General features: G+C 48.2%; 1 protein-coding gene across 3 annotated transcripts in view; it reads right to left on the reverse strand.

Moving 5' to 3' along the window:
- Positions 1 to 1,997: 1,997 nt before the first annotated feature.
- Positions 1,998 to 24,447, reverse strand: part of LOC147881147 (protein LAZ1-like) — a 32,022-nt gene continuing 9,572 nt past the window's right edge. For all 3 annotated transcript variants that reach the window (XM_087402469.1, XM_087402468.1, XM_087402470.1), the window contains 6 exons: positions 23,590 to 23,774; positions 23,404 to 23,492; positions 22,597 to 22,852; positions 21,524 to 21,772; positions 2,666 to 3,105; positions 1,998 to 2,525 (listed from right to left, as the gene is read on the reverse strand). In XM_087402469.1, coding sequence (XP_087258595.1) covers positions 2,800 to 3,105; positions 21,524 to 21,772; positions 22,597 to 22,852; positions 23,404 to 23,492; positions 23,590 to 23,774 — 1,085 coding nt within the window. In that variant the 3' untranslated portion in view covers positions 1,998 to 2,525; positions 2,666 to 2,799. The remainder of the gene's footprint in view (positions 2,526 to 2,665; positions 3,106 to 21,523; positions 21,773 to 22,596; positions 22,853 to 23,403; positions 23,493 to 23,589; positions 23,775 to 24,447) is intronic.

Below are 24,447 nucleotides of genomic sequence, written 5' to 3' on the forward strand. Positions count from 1 at the left end.
GACAAAGAATAGAGAAGCAAGGTCTCAAAGACCTCGTGCATTGAGACCACAAGCACACAACCACTTGGTCGAGCTAGGTACATTGGTCATTCTTCTAGTTTGAGAAAGTGTTATTGCCGGGCAACCATAACACTTACGTTACATCCATGGATGAGGAGATTGAAACACTACATGCTCGTAACCAAATGTTAGAGGCCGAGATCATATGGTACAGAGCTATGTAGACATGCACGAGACATTTGGCTCGTTCAATTTTACTCAATTCACTAATCTAGATAGCCAAGATATAGGACCAAGCAATTAAGCGACTGCAAGCACAGGTCCTACTTCTTTTGTTGTTTGAGAATCTCTCATGTACATATTCACTTTTTTGTGTTGAATGATGTTTATCGTATGTAACTTTGATTTGAACACAATTTATTTTGAAAAAATGTACAAAATATCAAGAAAGTCATGAGTTCAAGTAATTTGAATAAATATTAACAATGTCTATCTTTCCAACCTCTCAAAGAGATTTACATACTTCCATTAGTAACCTTCGGTGTGGGTCTCTTATTTGTAATCATGCTTTGCATACTCGCAAAGAATCTTCTAAAATCTCAAGATTATTCTGTCAACACCTTGGATACTAGGGACAAGAAGGAATTACAAGTCCAAATCACCCTACAAATTGCCATAGTATTGAATAACTACTCCAAGTATTCTATTAAACATGCTACAATGGGGACTGAAAAAGTTATACAAGTGAAATTTCATGTCAATCCCATGCATTTAGCAATTGTCTATTTGTTTAACAATTGATCTATTTCACATGCTACATTACAACCACCAATTTTTGGTGAAAAGTACATTCTGAAGTATCATAGTGCATAAACTCCTTTATGAATTGAAATTTTCATGTAAAATATGAGAATATGCAATTTTACTTGACACATTCTCATATCCATCTCCGAGCATCTACAAAAGGCGCAAAATGTTTACACATGCATCATAGAACATTCTATGTTGCAATTAACATGGGCATGATATCATCTCTCTCCTCAAACTCACTATGTTCTCATAGTAGTTCAAGCTTCCTCTTCCTCATTAAAGGCACCATCATCCACAAGTTCATGAATTAATGGTCGTTCACAATTTCTCAATGCGGTCGATGCTCTAGCTACAAGATAAACCTAAATCAATAAAGTGATGCACATCAATAGTCCTTTCAATCCAATTAGCACCCACATGATATTAGGGATTTATAACACAATGTTATGTTTTCCAATAGAACTTGCTCACCCTACACACTTGACCAAGTACTTTAAAAAATCGAATGTAATGCCATCCTTAAATTCCTTAATTCAAACAACTAGTGGGAGGGAAAGTGATGGCACCAATTGGAATAGGTTCCTTTTTTTATCGTTTGACTATTTTGACCAACAAACATACTCCATCCCAAATTCAAAGCATTGTAACAAAACATGGGCCTTTAAAGAATATTGATTTTGTTTTTTTCAAGTATAGAGAGTTGCATGATTCGCTATTGAAAATTGATTCAATGTTTCATACAATGTGAATTTCCTAGACCAGAGGACTCTTATCCCCCAAAGTTGACTGATGAGTTTATCTCAAAAATATTGTATTTTGGTGTACCATATAAAATTTCCAGACTTTAATGCAAAGGACTTAAATGAATAGAATTCTGATGCTTGGTACAAGGACTTGGGGTTTTGTTCATAAATGTATATTATATAATCAGATAAACATGAACTTTTAATAAAGCAAAGTTTACACATTTACATTATGAACTTTCTTTGAGACCATTTTGTATGGCAATTTGTTAAATGGTACAATATAAAGTTGCTGAACCTGCAAATTCATTCTGCATTATGCAAGCACATTAATGTGCCATTTTAGGGTTTTTTTTAATAGAGGACAAGCTTGATAATCTCCAACCTCTCCTCTCTCAAAAGAGTTTTTAGACCATATGATATATTGACAAGTACTAAGTCGTCGTTGAATGTTTTGAATGTACACGAAAACATTTATGCCTTGAATGCTTCCCAGTGCAATAGACCTTTTGAATAAAAACTGGACACTGGCACCTTGTAACCCCTGGAATGCTCCCAGGGGGCTGGGGGCGCTCTAATTCTCTACTAGCTTACCTGCTGAAATGAATTACAATTGTTAATCCTCATAAAAACTTGGAGATCAACGACATTACATGCGAGAAATGGGTTCTCTAGAACTTTTGGTCAAAATGCAAAGTGCAAAAATTTGCAGATGGTAATCATGACATATGTTAAATGTAGTGGGAGGGCATTTTCCAAAAGGAAGCTCTCTTGTGTAATTGATTCTTCACTGTAGTGTTTTTCATTTGTGCCTCTTAATCCCTGTTGACAGGATGCTCAAAAAAACAAAAGGCCAGTACACTGTGTAGTGTTTTCATTTGTGCCTCTTGATCCCTGTCGACAGGATGCTCAATAAAACAGAAGGACAGTACAGTGTCGGGCTATATTTTTTCCTTGACTGAGTATCCGCACCTGACACAAACCAACCACTTTAGCACAATGAGTAATGATCATTTCTTTGTGTCAACACACTAATTCATATAATGTCATCAGAGGCCAACACAAATACATAAACTCTAGATTGCACTGAAACATTAGAATGGAGGCCTTACAGTCTCTGTGCAGTTTTGCCACCGAGAGAAAAAGTGGTGGTCATAGTTCACCCTCTGCCTTTCAGGAAAGAAAACGAGCCCGCTCACAAAAGAATTTAGTGTATATCAGCCCAATAAGATTAGCTCATATCTGCTTATTCCTTAAATGTCCAGCGGTGACCTGATACATGATAATCACCCAAGCCTTGATCACTACTTTCCCCACTGCTGTCTGCAGTACCATATGTGTAAGTGTACTTTTTTTTCTTGCGTTTCCCCATTGCACTGTCACTCACACTTCCAGTTAATAAAGGGTCATCAATCCCTCTTATAGTAGAAAGCCAAGTGTCATCCTTCACTTTCTTCTTTTGATTTCTGTTCATGGTTTCTTTCAGATGGAAAAACCCTTTTTCAACTGGTTCTCTGACTTGACCTACTGTAAACTTCACATCATTTATCATCTGCAACAAAGATGCTTCAGTAGTACTCTCTGCACACTCTCATTTAAGTTGTTTGAAAATGATAGATTTACTCTTTTTAGGTCATGTAGACAACCCATCCACAGCCCAATGCAAGAAAACAATCTACATAAATCACTCAAGCTTTCATCTCAAAAGCACTTTAACTTCCAAGTCAAAACTTAAAAAGCATAGTTTGCTTTGAATTTGGAAACTTATGTATCTACAGCTCTAGGCATTTGAAGTTCAGGGTCAAATCTTTAAAAGCATGATCATGCTTTGAATTTCGAAAATAAATGTATTCCTATACAAACAAATTCTTCTTGCATGCAACATGAGGGGTACTAGAACGTTTGAAAAAGAGTTTGCACATTACAAAGCACATGGGTGCAAGATAAAGGTAATCACACTACACATTCATGAATAACGTTGCACCTTGTGTTGTCACATATCCCTTAGCCTGCTGCAATGCCTACAGTACATCACTCTCAGTCTGACACATCCCAGCACTCTTGAAACCTCTGATCTGCAAGCAAACACAAGAACACACACAACGTGAGGAAACTGAGCAGGCTGCTCACCACCCAACCATGACATCTACGGGATGTGATCCCCCCGAGCCACGACCTGAGCTACTAGCACGAACTCCCAACCAGATCCTAACCAGCCTGGTGTCCCATACCACCAGGTGGCGCTGTGAAGCCCGAGATTTGCTACTGGGCCTTGGGCTACGCTATGATGCAAGCACGCGTCCGCAACTCAATCCAGGATCAAACCTAGCACCTGGGAACGAAACTTGCTCCCATCGGCTCCCTGAGAACTGAACCTCTGGGCCCCTTATATAGACTTATGGGATGGGCTGAAGTACTCTGGAAACGTCTCAGAATACCTGGTAGTTTCTGGTCATTGTGACACATGTTCATCTAAAAGGATATAGCCACCTATGAATGTACAAGGGATGTCAGATCATGTAACAAAGGGAACCAAGTGTAAAGCATGTCGGAAGACTTCAAACTTGGGACGAGGAAGTGCCTTTGTAAACATATCTGCTATGTTTTCCTCTATGGGAAGATAGGACAACTCTATGTCTCCTGCTGACAACCGCTCCCGAACATAATGATAGTGAACTTCAATATGCTTGGTACGCGCATGAAACACTGGGTTACGCGCAATGGCCAAAGCACTCTGGCTGTCAGTGTAGACAATAGTGGAGGATGTCTGGCAAATACCAAGATCTGTAAGTAACTGTCGAAGCCAAACACACTCTACTGTAGCTGTACTCAGCCTCACAGCTAGACGTGGCAACTGTTGGTTGCTTCTTGCTGAGCCAAGAGATACATGAATTGCCAAGCAAAAAACAATTGCCAGTATGTGACACTCTGGTGTCGAAACATCCTGCCTAGTCACTATCCGTGTAAGCATGCATGGTAAGTCAACCCTGATCACCATAGAAGAGGGCTAAATCCTGAGTGCCTCTGAGATATCTGAAGACTCTCTTCACTGCCTGCCAATGCTGCGAACTGGGCATGTGCATGAATCTGCTGAATTGAGATACTGCATACTGCAAGTCAGGTCTGGTGTGACATAAATAAATAAGACATCCAACAGCCTGTTGATAAAGAGTGATATCACATGGTGGGTTCCCATCATGAGCTGAGAAATTGAAGCCAGGGTCCACTGGAGTAGAGATTGACTTGCAATCCTCAAACTAAAAACGATCAAGGAGCTGTCCAATATACTTGGACTGAGACATCATGATACCCCCCTCAACATGAGCAAACTGAATGCCCAAATAATAATGAAGCCGTCCCATGTCTGAAATGTCGAAAATCTGCTGCAAATCAGCCTTGAAAGCTGCAATTTGCTGAGTATCTGGGCCCGTGATGAGCATATCATTCACATATAAAATCAGCACTAAAAAATCAGATCCACTCCCACTGACATAAAGAGTGGGTTCTGTGGGACTATTCTGAAAACCAAGGCATAGTAAGTGTGCATGAATTTTGGCATACCATGCCCTGGGTGCCTGCTTCAAACCATAAAGGGCTTTTCTAAGCCAGCATACCTTATTTTCAAAATTAACAACCTCAAAGCCAGGAGGTTGTGTGACATAGACTTCTTCCTGCAGATCCCCATGAAGAAAAGCGGTCTTGATGATGTTAAGTTGGTGCACTTGCCAATGATGATGGGCTGCAATGGCAATGACACATTGAATGGTAGTAATCCTGGATGTGGGAGCAAATGTCTCCTCAAAGTCAATGCCTTGTTGTTGGGCATACCCTTTTGCAACAAGACGGGCTTTGTATCGATCTATGCTGCCATCAGATTTCCTTTTTAATTTGTAGACCCACCGCGTTCCAATGGCATGCTTGCCAGGAGGAAGATCTACTAATTCCCATGTGTCATTTTTGGCAATACATTGTAACTCATCTCTCATTGCATCCATCCACTCTTTGCTATCAAAAGCATCTTTATGGCACAGAGGCTCTTCATTGCAAGCTGTAGCAAGGAGTGCAAACTCAAGAAAGTGACCATGCTGTCTATTCCCTGATCTTGTCCGGGCAGCAAAAGGCTGATCTTGTTTGCTGTCCCTCAATGTTATTGACAGCTCTTTCTTCAATGACTGCATCATGAGTAGTGGGATCATTTTGTGCCGGAAGAGAAACCTGCAAATCAGCATGAGGTTGTGGCTGATTATTGCTTAGTGGAGGGCCTACAGGAGGCTCATGTTACTGGTCAAAATCCTCTTCTGATGATGGCAGAGGTAACCAAGATTTAAAGGCATCAAACATGTCAACATCTGGCTTTGCTTTGCAGTCCACAAGAGGAGAAGCTGAATGTTCAGCAAAGATCACATCTCTACTGACAATAATCTTCCCAGTATTTGGTTGATATAACCAATACCCTCTGCTCTCTTGGCTGTAACCAATAAATATGCATTTGATTGCCTTGTCATCAAGCTTATGTCTCAACTGAGATGGTACATGAACATATGCAAGAGACCCAAAAACTCTCATGTGTGAAAGTGAAGGCTTCCTGCCTTTCCATGCTTCATAAGGTGTAATAGTCTTCAATGCCCGTGTAGGTGATCTATTCAGCACATAGTTGGCACACATTACTCCATCAAGCCAAAATTTATTGGGCAAAGACTTGGCCTTAAGCATGCATTTGGCCATCTCCATTGTGGACCTGTTTTTCCTTTCAGAAACAGGATTCTGCTGAGGGGTGTAAGGAGTAGTGCATGAGTGAATAATGCCCCGTGAAGACAGAAATGCATCAAACTCCTTTGATATATACTCTCCCCCCCTATCTGTGTTGAGGGTGATAAGCTTGCATCCTGATTCATTCTCAACCATATTCAGTCATCTCTGAAAGCATAAGAAAACTTCAGATTTGACCTTTAAAGGATATACCCAACAATATCTTGTGAAATCATCAATGAGAGTCATGAAATACTTATACCCCCCAATGGCATTTGTCCTCATTGGGCCACAGACATCACTGTGTACTAGCTGCAATTTCCTTTGTGAGAGTTTTGGACAATTCTTTTGAAAAGGAAATCGATACATCTTACCCAAAAGACAACCCTCACACACATGTTTGGAAACTGTGTGAGTTTGAGGTATATCAGTTGCCATCTGTTGTGAATGTAGCTTTGCAAGAGCTCTATAATTGAGATGGCCCATTCTCTCATGCCAAAGATGACTTTCAACAAGCTGTGAATCTGAAATAGCCAATGTTTCAATAGAAAGTGCAGTTGAATGATGATCAAGGTGATAAAGCCCTTTTTGCAAAGTGCCAGTGAACTATGGCATTATCATCACGAAGATCATAAACTAGACATCTGTAGCCATCAAAAATTACTCTGAAACCTGAAGTAGCAATTGCTGAAATTGAAATCAAGTTGACTTCATTGCCAGGCACAAAAAGAACATTTGTCAGAGTGACAGGATGGCTTGAAATGAATGTGAGCTGCACATCTTTAACTCCTTTTACAGCATATGAAGCATTATTAGCACATGTAACAGTCCCCCCTCGAGGTGCATCAGCTAAAGAATGGAACAACTGTCTGCAAGATGTGACATGCTTGGAAGCACCACTATCAAAGTACCAGGACTGAGCATCATTAGCAGTAAAGAGTGCATCAGCTTTGGAGGGATCAAATGAGCAATGCACAGCCCATGCCCAAGGTTGACCTACGATGCTTCAAGACATGCGCTCTCGCATGTAATTCTCATTGAACTCCTAGTTTGGTGGGTTAGGGTATTGTCTTTTCAATTCATCGATAACTGCCTGCTTCTTTTGGTCATCTTGGTACCGCTAGTCAGTAGCTATGCCGCTCCTGAAGTGGTGGCTCATCAACCGCCTCATGGTGGCCATCACTACTTTGCCCTTTTTATCTTCTATTATCTCTCCAGCAGCCGTGATTTGATAGGAGAGATCCTCGACCGAGTAAGGAGGACTCATGGTAGTGACAGAGTCAGAGCGGGTGGTGTTACTGCGAGTACTTCCGAAGCGAGTAGTAGTAGTGGGAGTAGGAGAGGACAAGGGACCTGACTGGTACTGGGTCTCGGGACCAAGTGGAGACCTGTAGGGATGTGAGTGTGTTGACTCGTCTACATCTCCCGAGTCAGCACAACATAAGCGACCCCTCGTAAGAGCCGCTGTGTATTCTTGAATCCGAATAGGAAGGGCTTCAATCTTGCGATCCCAAAACTGCTTCCCAGCTGAAAGCTGCACCTCATAGGTGTGATCGCTAGGTATCATGAACAGCCCCATCTTCTGCACAAGTTTGTGATTAACAAAGTTGTGAGAGCTGGCCGAGTCAAAGAGAATGTGAACTCTTTGGTCCCTAACTTCTCCATAAACTCGAAAAAGATCATGGGATCCAAATAACGAAGTATTAAAAGTGCAATTACAAGAAAGTGGGCAGGTAATGACATTTACAGAAATACCTGTCATCGCAACTTGATTAGCTCCCTTGGCTTTGGTACCCGGACCCGCCTGGAGCTTCGATCCCGACGCTTGCTTCTGGATCTTGCACTTAGGACAATCATTCTTAGTGTGGCCCCGCTCCTCGCAGAAGAAGCAACGGCCCTCTTTCTTTAGCTTCAAGGTACGAAGGAAACGGGCATGACCACTCTTCGCCTGAGTCAAATGTTTCTTAGAGGCGTTGTCTATAGACTTCGACCCCTCGGTACCAGTGGTAGACTGGAAGAACTTCCGCTTGTTCTTCCCACCCGTGTCGGCAACTGTGGTTCCCTTTGCGTTGGCCATGGTATCATCATAAATGCGCGCGTAATTCATGGCCTCTTGCAACGCGGTACACTTGTTGTTCTTGATCTGTAACTTGTATGAGTCAGGCAAACCATCCACAAAGAAACCTAACAAGGTCACTGGATCCATCTTTATAGCTCTGGTCTGCAAATCTTGAAACCTCTGAAGATAAACCTCAAAAGTCAAATCCAGCTTGGACATATCGAGGGCTTTGGTAAGGTGTTGGAAGCAGACGAGCCTTCAGGTCATAGCATATTTTCTATGCTCTAATTTGAGGTTAGTCGATCTATAAGCAATTGCCTCTAGTTTTAGCTCCTGCGAGCTTCCCCTCCCCCCCTCGCCGTTAGCCCCTACCTCCCCCCTCGCTCCCCCCCCCCCCTCGCCGCGACCACCTCCACCCCTCCCGTCCGCCCTCGACCCCCGTCCCCTCTCCTCCCCCCCCGCCGGCACCCCGCTACCCCTCGCCTCACCTCCGCTCCAGCCGCCCCTCGCTCCATCCCGCCCCCTCGCTCCATCCCGCCCCCTTGCCTCCGCTCCATCCCGCCCCCTCGCTCCAACCCGCCCCTCGCCCCCTCGCTCCAACCCGCCCCCTCGCTCCAACCCGCCCCTCGTCCCTCGCCCCCTCGCTCCAACCCGCCCCCTCGCTCCATCCCGCCCCCTTACCTCCGCTCCATCCCGCCCCCTCGCTCCAACCCGCCCCTCGCCCCCGCTCCAACCCCCCCCTCGCCGCCGCTCCAACCGCCCCCTCCGCTCCATCCCGCCTCGCCTCACCTCGTCCCTTTCTCTCTCTCTCTCCAGCCCGCCTCGCCCTCGCCCCGCCTCCGCTCCATTCCGCCCCTCGCTGCTCCCTCGCCATCCACCCCGCTCCAACCCGCCCCCTCGCTGCTCCTTCACCCCCTCGCTTCACCCGCCTCCGCCTCATTCCGCTCCCCTCGCCCCCCCGCTTCACCCCTCCACCCCCGCCATTCCAACTTCACCCCCCCCCCGCCCTCTCGCCCCCTTCCGTACTCCCCGCATCCCGCAGCCTTCGCCCCGCCCTCCGCTTCGACCCCTCCGACCCTTCATTTCGCCTCGCCCGCCTCACCCCCAGGCTCCACCGCCGCTTCATCCCCTTCTTGGGTGGCAGCCTGTTTTTCTTCATCGGAAGCTTGCAGTTAGTCTTGGCGGTATGGCGGCTCCCAGCCCGGATCTGGAGGCCCAGTCGGACCCTCCCTCTCCAGATGCCTACCGCGTTATCCTGACAGAGCAACAATCATCCCGTGTTCAGGCGGTAGCCAGTGACTTTGCTCGTACCTCTGTTTACGGTAGAGTCATTGGACACTCCCCCTCCAGGTCTACCATCAGGGACTGGCTCCAGTCCACTCTCTTGCTAGAGGATGGCCACATTGAGGAGGTGGCCCTTATGGGAAGGGGCATCTTCTGGCTCAAACTCTCCAGTGAGAAAGCTGCGAGCAATCTGATTGCCGGTTCCCCCACATCGGTGGATGGGAAGATCATCATGATAGTCCCGTGGTACCGTGGTTTCAGCGCAGCGGATTTCGATACTCGGTTCCGTATACCTCGCCACCCAGTGACACTAGTTTTTCCAGGGCTTGCTACTGAGCTGCGGCCGATTGTCAGGGACTTGGGCTCCCATTTTGGCTGGGTTATGCACGACACCTTTGCCGACGCGGTGACCACGGCAGGAGCTCCCCGAGTCCGTGTGGCTGTGGCGGATCCTGCGACTCTCCCTGCAGTGATCGAGATCGTGACAGGTGCCGGCAGTATCACCCAGAGCATGATAGTCACCGGACAGCCAGGTCAGTGCCTGCGGTGCCATGGCTTTGGGCACTTGGCGGCTGCTTGTCCACGCTTTGCCAGCTCGTCTCGACCCTCCCCGCCCCCGCCCCCTCCGCCCCCACCTCCCCCCCCCGGACAGCCACGTCAGGAGGAGCCGAGGCAGTCGGAGCCTGGGCCAGAGGTAGTGGGCGGTTGGACCGAGGTTCGAAGGAAAAGAGGAAAGAATAAGAAGATTTCGGATAAAGGCAAGGAGGCAGAGGTCACCCTTCCTGCAGCAGCACTCCAGAGACCTGACAGGCAGATGCCCCAGGGACCTGGGAGAGCTTCTTCTTCGACGGCAGCCCGCCCTCCACAGCCTCAGATCCTCCTCTCTCCCACCCCCCCGCCTTCTCCCCAGTTTCCCCCCCCTTCGCCCGCCCCGCAGTTTCAGCCCCCGCCTCCTTTCCCTCAGTCCCCTCCCCCTCCCCCTCCCCCTCAGCCCCAGTTCCAGATGCATCCCCATCCCCCTCCCCCCCCTGCTCCCCTCGCCCCTCCTACAGAGTTAGCTGCACCGTCGCCTTCCCAGCCGAGTGCAGCCTCCGTTCCACCTCCTCCACCTTCTCCGCCAGTCGCCTCCGTGGAGCCCGAGTCGCCTATCCCGCAGCCTCCTCCCCCTCCCCCCCGCTTGTAGGACACCCGGAGTCTGTACCACCAGTGGAGCAGGTTTCCCTTCCCGCTAGCCCCTCAGTGGCAGACTCAGCTGGGTCTCAGCTCCAGGAGAGAGAGCTCCCTCGAGACTTTTACAGATCTGGCCCCTGGGACTACCTGGATGTGGCCGACCTTGGGACCTTCCCGGCTTGTCTCGACATTAGTATCTTCATGCTCCGCAAAGGGGCGGATGGGAAGATTGCTGCCTTGGCTCCCAGGGACGGCCCTAGCTTCGCCTTCACGTTCCTCAGCGATGGCACCGAGACCTGGACAGACGACTCGGTGTGGGAGGCTCTCAGAGAGCAGACACACGCCCAGATTTGCTCCTGGATAGGCCCGTCCGGTGGGCAGCTCCTCGAGACTCAGTGGTCCGAGGGCGATGTGCGCTTGCGGTGGCGTTGCGCTGCCAAACGTTTCCGATTGATCGTGATCCTCAGACCCCCCCTGGCATGGCCTCTTCCCCAGGATGTCAGAGCTTGGTCCCAACAGAAACTCCGAACCTTCTACGGGATGACCACTTCAGAGATCTCGAGCTGGCTCGAGAAAGCATTTGCTCATGGCACTAGAGGCCTCTCGCCATTGCTGAAGGTGTTGAAGAACGGGCAGGACGACCCCGTCTCCCCCTCCAAACCTTCTCACAAGCGGCAGTGCCTCCACTCCGATATGTCTGATTCTTCTTCGACTTCGACTGCGAGCAGACAGCTGTTCGCAGCCCCCCATTCCTCTCCATGAGCCTACACCTCGTATCCTGGAATGTGAACGGGTTTCACTCTTCGAGCACCCGTGGTCCCAGGAAGCTCATTTTGCGTCAGGAACTTCAGCCTGCAGTGATTGGTCGACTGGATGTACTGCTGCTCCAGGAGCACAAGCTTTCTGCGGCTCATGCCCGCAGCTGCGGGAAGGTTCTCCCTGGACGCTCCTACACTTATTGGGAGCCTTCGATCGGCGCACAGGGGAGGAGCGGGGGGGTCTGTACCTCCGTGTGCGAGCAGTTAGCTCAGATAGTTTTCGGTCACGGCACGTTGATCCCAGGCCGAGCCCTTTGGGTAGGCCTGAATTTGGAGGGATCCAAGATAGGAATCCTCAACATTTATGCTCCCACAGACCTCCGTTGCAGAGCCACCTTCTGGAGGACACTTACAGGGATTCTTCCAGACATGGATTCCTGGATTGTTGGAGGAGACTTCAACAATCTGGAGACCTTGGAGGACCAGCAGGGTAGAGATCCGGAGTTCACAGGTATGGCTCAGGCAGAGCAGTCAGCTTGGGACTCTTTCATCTTCGCGACAGGAGGGAGGGACAGTTGGAGAGACCCGTCCTTCCGGCGTTGGCACGGGAGCCTGGACTTCTCTTGGGGCTTCCGCAGGGAAGGAGGCAGACTCCTGGAGCGGCTTGATAGGTTTTATGTCAGTGATTGGGCCATCAGCAGAGGTGGCCAGGCGGGCATTGTTCCAGGGACGACACTCTCCGACCATGCGCCTGTGCTCCTTTCATTAGATTCGGCAGCCCAGACTCTCCCCCCCCGATCATGCAGGATTCCCGATTCCATCTTCTCGAGGGTGGACGTCCGTAGCAGCATTTGCAGTCTTTGGGACAGAGACTGGGGGGAGGGCGTGGATCTGGTAGACTCGGTCGCGCAGGCTCTGCAGGAGTCCAGCCAGATCTGCCAGCTCGCAGCCCTACAGGTTCGACAGGATTGGTGGGGCAGAGAGAGAGCTCTTCGGAGGGACCTCGCCTCCATTCAGCGACTTCAGCAGTCTTCCCCGGGCTCGGAGGAGCTTCGGATCCAGGCCCTTCGAGCCAGAGCCCTCTTGGAGGAGACCCTCCAGCGTCGCTCCGAGTTCTCCTATCACGCCTCTCTCTCCTTCTGGGCCCGGAAGGGTGACCGGATGTGCAGGGAGTTCTTCAGGACACACGGCCAGAGAGCTGCAGGGGATCAGCTACGGAGTCTCAGGACAGCGGATGGTCACATTGTTACGGACCCGGGGGAGGTCCTGGGGTTGGCCACTGACTTCTACAGGACCCTCTTCCAGCAGGAGCCACTTGCCCCTCGTGCTAGTCGTGACCGTGAGGAGGTGTGGAGGCACATTCCATCCCTTGTCCAGCCTAGCATGCAGGCGACGTTGTTGGCGCCGTTCACCTCGGATGAGATGTTGGAGGCCTTGATGGCCATTGATGGGCAGAAATGCCCAGGTGAGGATGGGCTATCCCGAGCTTTCTTCACCTCCTTCTGGGACCAGATCCATCAGCCCCTCCTTGCAGCTCTGCAGGGGATTTTCAGCAACGGTCAGATGCCAGAGAGCCTTTCCTCGGGACTGATTTGCCTCATCCCGAAGGGAGGAGATAGACAGGAGATCCGCCAGTGGCGTCCGATCACTCTCCTTACCACTGCCTACAAAATCCTCGCCAAGATGATCAGTGCCAGAGTTCGACCTCTACTTCCAGACCTCGTCCATGACACTCAGACAGGCTTTGTCCAGGATCGCAGTATCCTGGATAATGTCTTCACCTTTTCAGAGGCGGCGGAGTGGGCTCAGTACAGCGGATCACACCTTGCCATTTTACTTCTCGACTTCGAGAAGGCCTACGATCGCGTGGATTGGTCCTTTTTGGAGGGGACTCTGGAGCGGCTAGGTTTCCCGGCAGGCTGGATTCAGGGTATCTCAGCTTTGTACAGGACAGCGTCCAGCAGAGTCATCATTGGAGGCAGGATGGGTGAGCGATTCAGCTTGGAGAGATCAGTACGTCAGGGCTGTCCCCTGGCTCCTTATCTGTTTCTCTTCTTCGCCGAGGCCATGACTTACTACCTTCGGGCGAGGTCCACAGGGCTCAGGGGTGTTCGCCTTCCACTCCGGGAGGACACGGAGCTTCTGGACTCAGAGTACGCAGATGATACAGCCCTTTATGTCCAGGACGATGAGAGGATGCTAGAGAGGGTGCGGATGGCCCTGGAGGTTTTCTGCTCGGCCGCTGGTGCGAAAATCAACTGGAACAAATCAGTTGGTTTTTTCACAGACCCGGGGGCGTGTTCTCAGTGGGGGCGATTTCTGGGCTTCAGATGGATTCCACGTGGACAGACAGCTAGATACCTTGGCTTCCAGGTTGGCCTAGACATTACGCCAGCTCAGCAGTTTCTCCCGGTGCTAGATTCCATCCGACGGAAGCTGGCTTTCTGGAGCACTGCTAAGCTTTCCCTTGCAGGTCGTGCTTTGGTAGTTAACCAGGTCCTTCTAGCCACGGCTTGGTATGTGGCTTCCTGTTGGTGCTTCTCGAGATCCAGCGTGGCACAGCTCAGGAGGTTGGTTCGGAACTTTCTTTGGTCTGGGGAGGATGGGCATAGAGATACCAGAGCCAGGGTTGCTTGGCAGACAGTCATTCTTCCGCAGGCTGAGGGTGGTCTGGGGGTCATTGATCCAGAGCTTCAGAGTCAGGCCTTGTTAGGCAAGCTTATCATCCGCGGTTTGACCCCAGGGGGGCAGACGTGGAAGATGTTACTTCAGCAGGGAGTCGGCTCTTGTGTCCCGCGCCGAGGTGGAGAGTGGCTACCGTCCTTCAGGTGGATCTTCACTTCCGCCCCGCTCACTCAGCCCCGCTCCCCACTCGTTCGTAGCCTCCTCATGGTTTGGAGGCGGCTCCGTCTCAGTCTCATTCAGTCCCAGCCCAGCTGTCAGGAGGAGATCGATCGCCAGCCGCTCGTCTGGAATGGGCAGGTCAGAGACGCCGAGGGCCTTCAGTTGGGGGAGAGATCACATATCAGGTGGGACGGCTGGATGAGGGGGCCAGCCCGGTCCCTTCGAGTTTGGAGGGATACGTACAGACATCTGGAGATGACCGATCTTGCAGACGCAGCTGGAGGTGCACGCGGAGTCCAGGCGAGACGCACGGAGATCGACGGTGCGATCCCAGCCGCTTGGTTGGCTCCACCTGAGCCTCAGGTCCTCATGCCTGGAGACACCCACTGGCTGGGACAGTTCACCCCCCGTGGCATCCCACTGGTGGTCGCAGGACGTTTGGATGACTCCTCTATCGCCTTCTTCGCGGTTTCAGGGGATGGACGACTCAGGAGAGAGGATGCGCTCATTGACCCCCTACTCCCGTGGCAGAGGGTTAGGGTCGTAGGCCTTCTGGGGAAGGTCTGGCATACCGACCCTAGTATCGAGCAGGACCAGTTGCAGCTTTGGCGTCTTTGGCTCTGGGAGGGGCGGGCCTTGTCAGAACTTGAGTGGGACCCAGGAGAGTGGTGGTGGCCAGAGATTGTGACAGGACAGGGGCCGACTTCCTTCTTCGCTTACAGCACGACTCTGGGCAGGCGAGTTCTCGGGAGGATGCAGAGCCGCCCCCCCACCCAGTGTCCTAGCTGGTACGCACAGGGTATTTCCAGGTTCTTTTTGCAGGCATTCTGGAAGGCCTTGTGGGAGAGCTGGCGGCCGCGGAAGATCTCATACTTCCTGTGGCTTCTTACCCACAAAGGTCTTCCAGTGGGGAGCTGGTTGAGGCAGATAGGCCAGGACGGTTGCTGTCAGATTTGCCATGCGGATGAGGAGTCACCAAAACACTGCCTGTGGAGCTGCACGCGCGCCCAGGAAGTGTGGAGGTGGACTTTCGGGCTTCTTGCTCGTGCAGCACCAGAGCTAGGAGTGATCACTTGGGGCGCGTTCTGTTGGTGCAGCACCGCACCTGGTCTTCATCACTTGTTCGAGGCATGCCAGCAGGACCCCACTTTCCTTATCACACAGGGGACGTGGGGGCCGCTCGAGGGTATCCCACAGCACCTAGCAGAGGCTGATACAGGAGTTCGGGAGCGGCAGCCAGTCTGGGAGATTATCAGCAGCATTACAGGATGGCACATCTGGACCTCGCGCTGCGCGCAGATCCTCGGTGGCACCTCCTTATCGACTGCCCAGATCATGGCGGAGATTTGGAGTGAGATTATTCATACCCTCAGAGGCCAGTGGGACCAGATTCAGGGAGACTCCTGGGCCGGTCAGGAGAAGCGGAGATGCTTCCTCCAGGCTTGGGACACACAGAGCCTCTTCTTCGAGCAGACTACGCAGGGCCTTCGGTGGCACTACTCACCACCCCGATGGCTGTTCATTCACACTCAGCATATCCCTCCGTGAGAGTATGATCTATTATGCTACCTTTTGGGCTGCGTCCGGTTTGTGAACGCAGCCCGTCAGCTATAAGCTGACCTCTTGTATCTTGTTCTCGAAGTAATATAATTAGCACTGTTTTTTCGGCAAAAAAAAAATATCGAGGGCTTTGAGCTTGCCTACGATATCGTAATCTTCCTCCTCCTTCAGAAACTCTTTCCTGAAGACCCCTTCGAATTCGTTCCATGTTGCAAGCTTGGGTTGGAGTTCCTTCCACCACAATAAAGCCTTTCTTGACATAAACCCGGCTGCAAGCTGTATTTTCTTGTCATCTGGATAAGGGTGAAACTGAAAGTGTACTTGCCACTTGTGCAACCGAGTGTCAACAACCTCCTTGGTATGAGACTTCTGGTTTCCGGCAAAAGTATCTGGAGTGATGTTCGGACCTAACACTAAAGCCATGGCATCCACATGCGTGAGCGCCTGAACAGTGCTAGTCAAAAGTGTGAGTGTAGTCTGAATCCCTTGGAGTTGATGTGTCAACCCCGTTTGATTCTAACCTGCTCAAACTTTCCATCAAGAGCAGTGGTGAATTCACTGAAGGCCTTTTTCGTAATCAGATCATCGTAGAGACCCTGGTCATCCTCCGCATGGTAGTTCATATCCTGATCTTCCATCGCAAACGCAGGGTCTACAGAATCAGCCATAACTGAAACCTGATCTGATGAAGGGAGTGAACTTAGAGAAGTGACAGGTGGGATCGGAGCTGGAAGTAGAGTGGAGCAGAGGAAAAAACTGTCTCGAGAGGAGGTGACGAAAGAGAAGAGAGGCTGGCCGGTAAGAGAGGTACAAAGCTGACGATCAGCTCGAGTCAGTGAACCCTGAGACTCCCGCTGCTGGTCCCGCTGCTGGCTGTGCAGTACGGATGTTCGCTGCAAGCTGTACCTAGGTGATGAAATCCGCCAGGGGTGTGGAGGGGTCTTCTTGTGCGCACTAGCATAAGCTGAGGCAAACTATGGTCTCGCCAGGCTATAAAGTAGAAGGTACAGCTTTTAGAAAGCTATGCTTTCTTAAAAAGCCCACCCTCCCAAACTTGGAGGGTTGATGCTTTTTTTAGCATGCCCACCCTCCCAAACTTGGAGGGTTGGTGCTTTTTTAGCATCCAGCCTTCCCGAACAGCAGCCTGGCTGCCATCCTGCTCCAGTCTATGGCGCACCCCTCTACACTCTCCTACATGCATCACCTGATCACTGCGCAGCCCTGACCATACACGGAATCCCCTGGGGTTCCCCTCAATTCTTCGCTTGCCTAGCAGCCCCTCTCACGCCTCTCCTACAATCCTCTCCACTCTCTCCTAGCTACACCTCACACTCTCTCACCTAACCCCACTTAGCAGCCTCGAATTAACCCTCTCTCTCTTCTTCCTTCCTTCTTTCCCTAAATCTTAACCACTTCCCAAAACCGATGAACCAAACAAGCACTTGCACGGTTTGAGCATGAATTTCGAAATTAGGGCATACCTAGAGGAGAAAATCGTCCAAAATTTTCACAACAAAAGTTCCTACCTCAGGAGTTGGCTCTAATACCAACTGACACGTCCCAGCACTCCTGAAACCTCTGATCTGCAAGCAAACACAAGAACACACACAACGTGAGGAAACTAAGCAGGTTGCTCACCACCCAACCATGACATCTACAAGATGTGATCACAAATCAGGAGATGTCCCCTCCGAGCCACGAGCTGAGCTACTAGCACGAACTCCCAACCAGACAGCCTGGTGTCCCATACCACCAGGTGGCGCTGTGAAGCTCGAGATCTGCTGCTGGGCCTTGGGCTACGCTATGATGCAGGCGCGCGTCCGCGACTCAATCCAGGATCAAACCTAGCGGGATTTAATGTCAAGGTCCTAGGTGAGGGCTGATAGCACCAGACTAGGTAGATCTAAGGCCAAGGGCCAAGTGCAAAGATTGTGCCTAGGGGCAAAGGATTTAATGCATCCCAAGAGAGGGGTGAAATGTTGCTTTAGGATGGCCCTATATGGATGACATGTGGCATCTAGATCTATCTAGGGAATTGGGGCTTGTTGAGGCTAGAGAGAGAAGAGAAGAAGATTATTCACGTGGAGTTTGGTAACGAAGATCTCTGTCTGCTTGTTAGCCTCCGAGAGATATGGCTAGGTGGTGATTCGTGGTGCTGCTCCCGTGATCGAAGTAGAGAACTAGATGAATGATGTGTTTGACACAAGGTGGGCCTGAGCTAGTGATGCCCTTTGCACGCGCCACAAGAATCACTGTCTTAGAGGTCCCCATCTAAGCCTCCACCAAAGTCCACTCTCTCATTTCTCAAAATTTGCCATATAGGCTTCTAGCCATTGGAAGGCCTTGTTCACCACCCCCCATCCTCTCCATGAGTTGGATGGTAGCGAGTTGGAATGTGCATAGTTTTCAACGATCAGGCACATCAGCAGCTATAGCACATATCCTTCAACTGGAATTCCAGAGAGCCCTAATGGTGCTATCAATAGATATTCTCATGCTCCAAGAGCACATGTTCTCATCCATGACATCCATACATAGAGGCACCTTATTTTAGGAAGAGGCCCAGATAACTGGTCACTGGCAGTGGTATGGAACAAGGGAGGGTTTGCATCTTAGTTAGGCAGGCCCTAGCCTTGGACATCTATGATCAAGACATGTAATATGGATGGGATTGAGGATTGGGGATACGCAAGTAGGGAATCTCAATGTTTATGCACCAAACAACAAGAGCACCCTTTTGAAGGTAGCTGACAAAGAGTCTTCCAGATATGCAGTCTTGGATTGTTGGAGGAGACATCAATGGCCAAGACCCTTTGTGAGAGGATGAGTCTTCCAAGGTTCCAAGAAGCCTCACTTCCTCTTTTCAGGTAATACAGACACGTGGGCTCTGAGAGAGACTAGACAGATTCTACATAGGGGACTTGGTCATGCACAGGGGGTTTAGTCTGGCATGACTATGTCTGACCACTCTCCTTGCTACGATTGCTACGACAAAGGCTTTTGCAAAAAGGGTGAGGATTCTTGATGCAATGTTCCATGAGAAGGTCCAGCAAAGCATTACACAGATTCGGTGGCTGAAGGTCCCCCCCCAAGATTGTTGGGTCACTCATGCTAGTGTTGCAACACAAGGCATGCCCTTCAAGAGAGCGAGAGAGCAATCAAGAGGACCTAGCCTCCATCGGTTGACTCAAGGAGCACAAACTGGCCTTTTCAATGAGCGCTAGGTTAGACTTGCAAGCGATGGAGATCCAAGGCATGGAGTACTCCTATCACTCCTCCAAAGCGAGATGGGTGCAGAGGGAGACAAAATGTCACACCAATTCTTTCATACCATATGCCCTAAGTTGGTACAATCTCTGCCCCAACGGTTGAGAGATGAGGGAGGCCAAATGCACTCCAACCCACAAGAGATCTTGGAGACGACTACCTCCCCTTATTCGTAGCTCTTTTAGCCAAAGAAGGAGAACAGCCCAAGCAGAGGTCTAAGCCCACACCCCTCAATCGCCCTAGATATCATGGCATAGTTAGAGGCCCCTTCACGGACGAGGAGCTCTTGGCTTGAGGCCTCTCCTTGTGCACAAATTCCCAAGGAAAAAAGATTTATCCCCAATGTTCTTTTGCAAGCACGTTAGCAACCTGGTTCATCGTCCCATGTTCGTGCTTTCACAGACAGTGAATGGGGAAGCTAGGGCGCTTGGAGCACAAAAAATTCCCGCATCCAAGGTCGCCTAGAAGTCAATGGTTCTCTGCCAAGTAGGGTATCATTGATCCAAGCATGATGCATGAAATTGAAGAGGCCATCCTAGAGGCATGGCAGGAGGGGCTTGTGCCTCTTCAAATTCTCAAGCTCCTCCTTGAGAAAAGCAACTCTTGGTCTTAAAAATCTCCCATGCTCTGTGGAAGTTTTGCACTGAAGGGATGTGAGAAAGAATGGATCTCGACTCACACAGAGATCATAGCTAGGGTGTGAGCATCATGTGAATCCCTATCTCCTCTAAACTTGTGTGGGAGCTCAAGGTCCTTATCCAACGGCTAGCACATGTAATATCTACAAGACGACGCTCATCCCCATTAACATATACCCATAAATTATTTATGACCAACAGATTTTTTACCATAAAACCCCACTGCCATCCAACTTGTCCTCCTGTGCCAAAACCCCAAATGCATCTCCTTTTTGCTGACCCATTGTTGTATTTAACGCACACTGAATCGAGCTATCTGTAAAAATTGCCCTACGTCTACACTAGACTCTAAAAGCTGCACCCATAGATTAAGCCCCAAAATGTTTGCAAAAGAACCTACAAATCTCTGAATTTCTGCAAATTCTTGCAATGTCAACTTGATTATCTACAAAAAGAAGATTTGAGGCAAAAGTCTAAATGATGATTGGTGTAAAGCACTATCTAGTCATCCCCTTTCTAAAATGAGGTTTAACTTATATTCGGACACTACTTTCAGACTTGCACCTTTGTACAAGGTTCTTTTGGCTAATTCAAGAAAGGAGCATTAAATGATTCTCGCATATGCTTTTGGAAATACACATGTCTGGTCTTACATAATTTTACCACGTCTGGTGTGCAAAGCCTTGAAAGAAATGAAATGATGCAAAGCTGTGGTTCTCAAAACGAACTTGGCATCATATAAGGCTGCAAACGAACGATGTCCTGGTGCCACTGCTCTCTAGGGCTCCAACACTTCATTAGTCTGATTCTTGCCACAAATTTCCAACTTATCCGACAGAATAATACTGGATCTGGCTCTCCATCTGTTCTACCAGAGGGGTATGCCTTTTCACACAGCTCAAGTTTTCGTAGTGTTTCCTCCTGTGGTGCTTCCCCCTGAGGTGATGTAGAAGATGTACCTACAGATACATCAGACTGAGGACCACCCTGGAGGGTCTCTAAAATTTGGATGTGCCCTTCGAATCTGAAACTCGAACTAAGCCTCCAAGCAGCCCCTCTGTATCCCAAACACAGATTGCTACTACTGTGGCATGGAGAGCTGTGGTTGATACTGCAATCTGAAGGTGAACGTACAGCAGCATGGACAAAATATCTGGAAACTCTATAGTATTCAGTGGCCTGTACAAGATGGAGTCTACGTATGAACCTGGTAGGATGGCCAATACTTTGCCATCCTCACTCTTGCAACTTGAGCCTTAGAACCTGAGAGTCGAGATCTACAAAGGAGAAACATGCCTCCATTTTACAAAATGTTTGAAAAAGATCATAACATTGTGTCGTCTGATCTTCAGGCTATTGAAGAGTGGGTAAAACTTTTACTGTATTTGTTTACAGATCGGATCCTAGAGTGACAGGTAATCAGAATTCTGCTGTAGCAAGTGCCAAGAGAGTGAAAACAATGGCTTAACTAAGATACTAATGTTGATGCAGTTCTCAAAGACAAGGTGATAAATCAAAGAAGCACCCTGGTTGTGTGTCTTGGATTTTACTAAATTTCACAATTCTGATAAAAGTGCTACTCCTATCCTTTTTACAAGAGTTTAGGACATGCTCATTTTGCAAAGACATATCAATACTTACATATTCTCCACCTTTGAATACAAGATCATGCATGCTCTCCCTCAAACTTGTTCCGACCTCAGGAATATCATAATGATGACGGCGTTCCACGGTAGGCCGTTCAACATCCCTGACCTCTTCAGGATCAGGAGGAGTGTCAATGGAAGCATAATCCGATAAGACTGCGACACTCCCACGCTTCTGAGAACCCATAAGCTGATAGGGTTTTGCAGGAAGCACATACACATGACAGACAGCAGCAATTGCCATCTGTAAAATGTTTGAGCAGTTTGCAAATGTAATAAGTAGCTCTCTCTCTCTCTCTCTCTCTCTCTCTCTCTCTCTCTCTCTCTCTCGTGCACATGCGGCAGCACAGAGATAAATAAATGAGTCTTGTCTGTTACTCTCTTAGAAATCTCCAGGTTCAATTGTAGCCTACATACAGCCATAAGGAGACATTCAAAGGAGATCACTTATGTGCACTGCTTGAAGATCACTTATGTGCACTGCTTGAAGACTTTGTTCCCTCATGGATGGCAATCATGAAAGCAGTTCTTGCATGGTAAAAAGATAGTTCTTATTACACTGGAGCCACACTCCATATGCATGTCAAAAGGAATTTCAGTTTTTCTGTGCAGAAATGTTGAGGAAACCCAGGTCTCTTATTACAATACAGCATTCACAGGCTCTGCCATGACAAAAGGGTGGCAAAAAGGCAGAAGCTTATCGTGTGCATTTCTGATTTTCTAAAAAATTTGGCTCCACCAGACAACTCTTTTGTCAAGCAGCAGGCTTACGGAAAACTCCCACAAAAATACTCAAAAACGTATAGCTGGTTGGCTGTGCCTTGGACAAAATTGCATTAGCATTAATGACCAATATTTCCTGTTTAGAAATTCAATGGTCATCATCATTTCTTTTCTTTTTTGGGAGTGTTCCTTTTTTCATCTGATATTTGCTTGTTCACATTTTTGTTTGCAAAGTCTTACAGAACCTTCTTACCTTGAATTTTCATTGAAGGCCTATGTACCATCTACAAGGGGCAGAAAAAAGGCACACGAGCAACCCTTTCATCACAAAAAAAGGATACTTACCTCTATGCATATAATATAATCTTGTATGCGAGCTTGTAAGGACTCTTCATTTTGTATATTAGCAGATTGAAGGGCAAAAAAGATTGCTATTATAAGTCCCTGCCACCATGTAAGAAAGACTATAGCTTTGAAACACAGAAACTTTGCCAGTGGTCGAATTGGTGCAAGTTCCTCTTTTGTTATATTATAAAACTGCATCAAACAGTAGAGCGCCCAAGATTGACTAAAATTGATTATGACAGCAACATAAATGTACCTGAGCACAAAACAAAAAATCAACCTTGTGATTAGAACACGCCAATTCTTATTATACGGACACATGCTGCAAAGGCCTCACAACCATCATCAGACAACTTAGAGGTGTTGCTCAACAAACAGACGGATAGGCAGGGGTATATATGTGCCTTCTTTCAACCAAAGCATTTTTCATGCCTCTTAGGCATTAAAAAGCACCCCCAGGCTGAGGGTCCTTGCCCTTATGTGGGACACAACCATCAAGACCTGCCTTCAAGGTTTGCTACTACTCAAATAACTCTAGGGGTGTTTTGAGTTTATGCAGAGCCAACACTATCCCCACATGCCTTTAAGATTCAATACTACCAATGTGGTTTAATACTAACCATCATTAAATACAGTGGACGATTGACCACTTAGCCATGAAAAGCCACCACAAAACTAGAAGTAATATCGAGTCAAGAATTTTGGCTCTCATGTCCCCACTTCTCTTCATTTAAACAAACATAAAAGTACAAATTTTTCAACAGTAGGATTAAAGTGAACCTTCTCTTAACATAAGTACAATCTTACCCTCTGTCCCATCTGAACTCTCCTTCCCCATATAGATTCCAACACTGTAGTATTAATGAAACAAGTGCACTAACAGTCTTCAGTATCACCTGCAGAAATAATCCATTTAGGAAAACAACTCTCAAAGCTAGCTCAAAATAAGTATCCCATAGTCTTCAGTATTCATGGCCAAAATTCAGCACATACAAACTGGACGATCCCGAATTTGAAAGCTTGATAAAACTGCTTCCCAAGATCCCAAGGTTTCAAGACACAATTAAGAGGGAAACTATGCTTGACAACTGCTTTGCTGGTAGTATGAGCCAAAAGTGGCGTTCGAGGTCCAGCAACTGCTTGCCTCTCAAGTGATTGGATGGCCTTGTCTTCACCACCTGCATAAAACAGTGTAAACATACTAAATTACAATTTGTAGAAGAAATCCAGTAGGAGTCCTACAAAATGGCTCAAAAGAGAAAATCTTACATATTAGAAAGATTCACAATATCGGATATATTGCAGCATGATGCTTATGTGCCCCTATGTTTTAAAAAGCTGAACTTAATATGGATTCTTTCGTCTATAATAATCCTCCATGTTCAAAACCAAACACTGTGCATAGCGATCATTCATACGTGAAGAAAAATCTTCACTGCTTTGAGTCTTAGTTCAAGCCCATTTTCCCAGGAACTCATATTTTCATAATTTGCTACAGTTCCAAATCTCCCTTAGCCTGCCAGTCTGTATGGATGAGGATACATGTTGTAGAAACAATCTCGAAAGCTATACAAGTACAAAAGCAGCCATCACAAAACCTTCACTTTATCACAAATTACTAACCTCCTCAAATGCCAGCACAGTGTGCTGTTATGTAATGCCACAACTAGTGGTAAGTGGGTTGTTCTCTGTTCTTGTGTTTGTTAATTGCATCCCGCCATGTCAAGAGACCATAAAAATTGTTTGTCACTCTAGTAGGCAGAGCATAATGAATGGGACTTATCTATGCCATTAACAACACAATAAGACAGTTGCCATTGTGAATTATCCCAAACATTAGGTTAGATTTCC

The sequence above is a fragment of the Dipteris shenzhenensis genome, chromosome 31 (assembly GCF_047967505.1).
Source record: "Dipteris shenzhenensis isolate YYH24624 ecotype China chromosome 31, Dip_SZ_1.0, whole genome shotgun sequence".
Lineage (NCBI taxonomy): Eukaryota > Viridiplantae > Streptophyta > Polypodiopsida > Gleicheniales > Dipteridaceae > Dipteris > Dipteris shenzhenensis.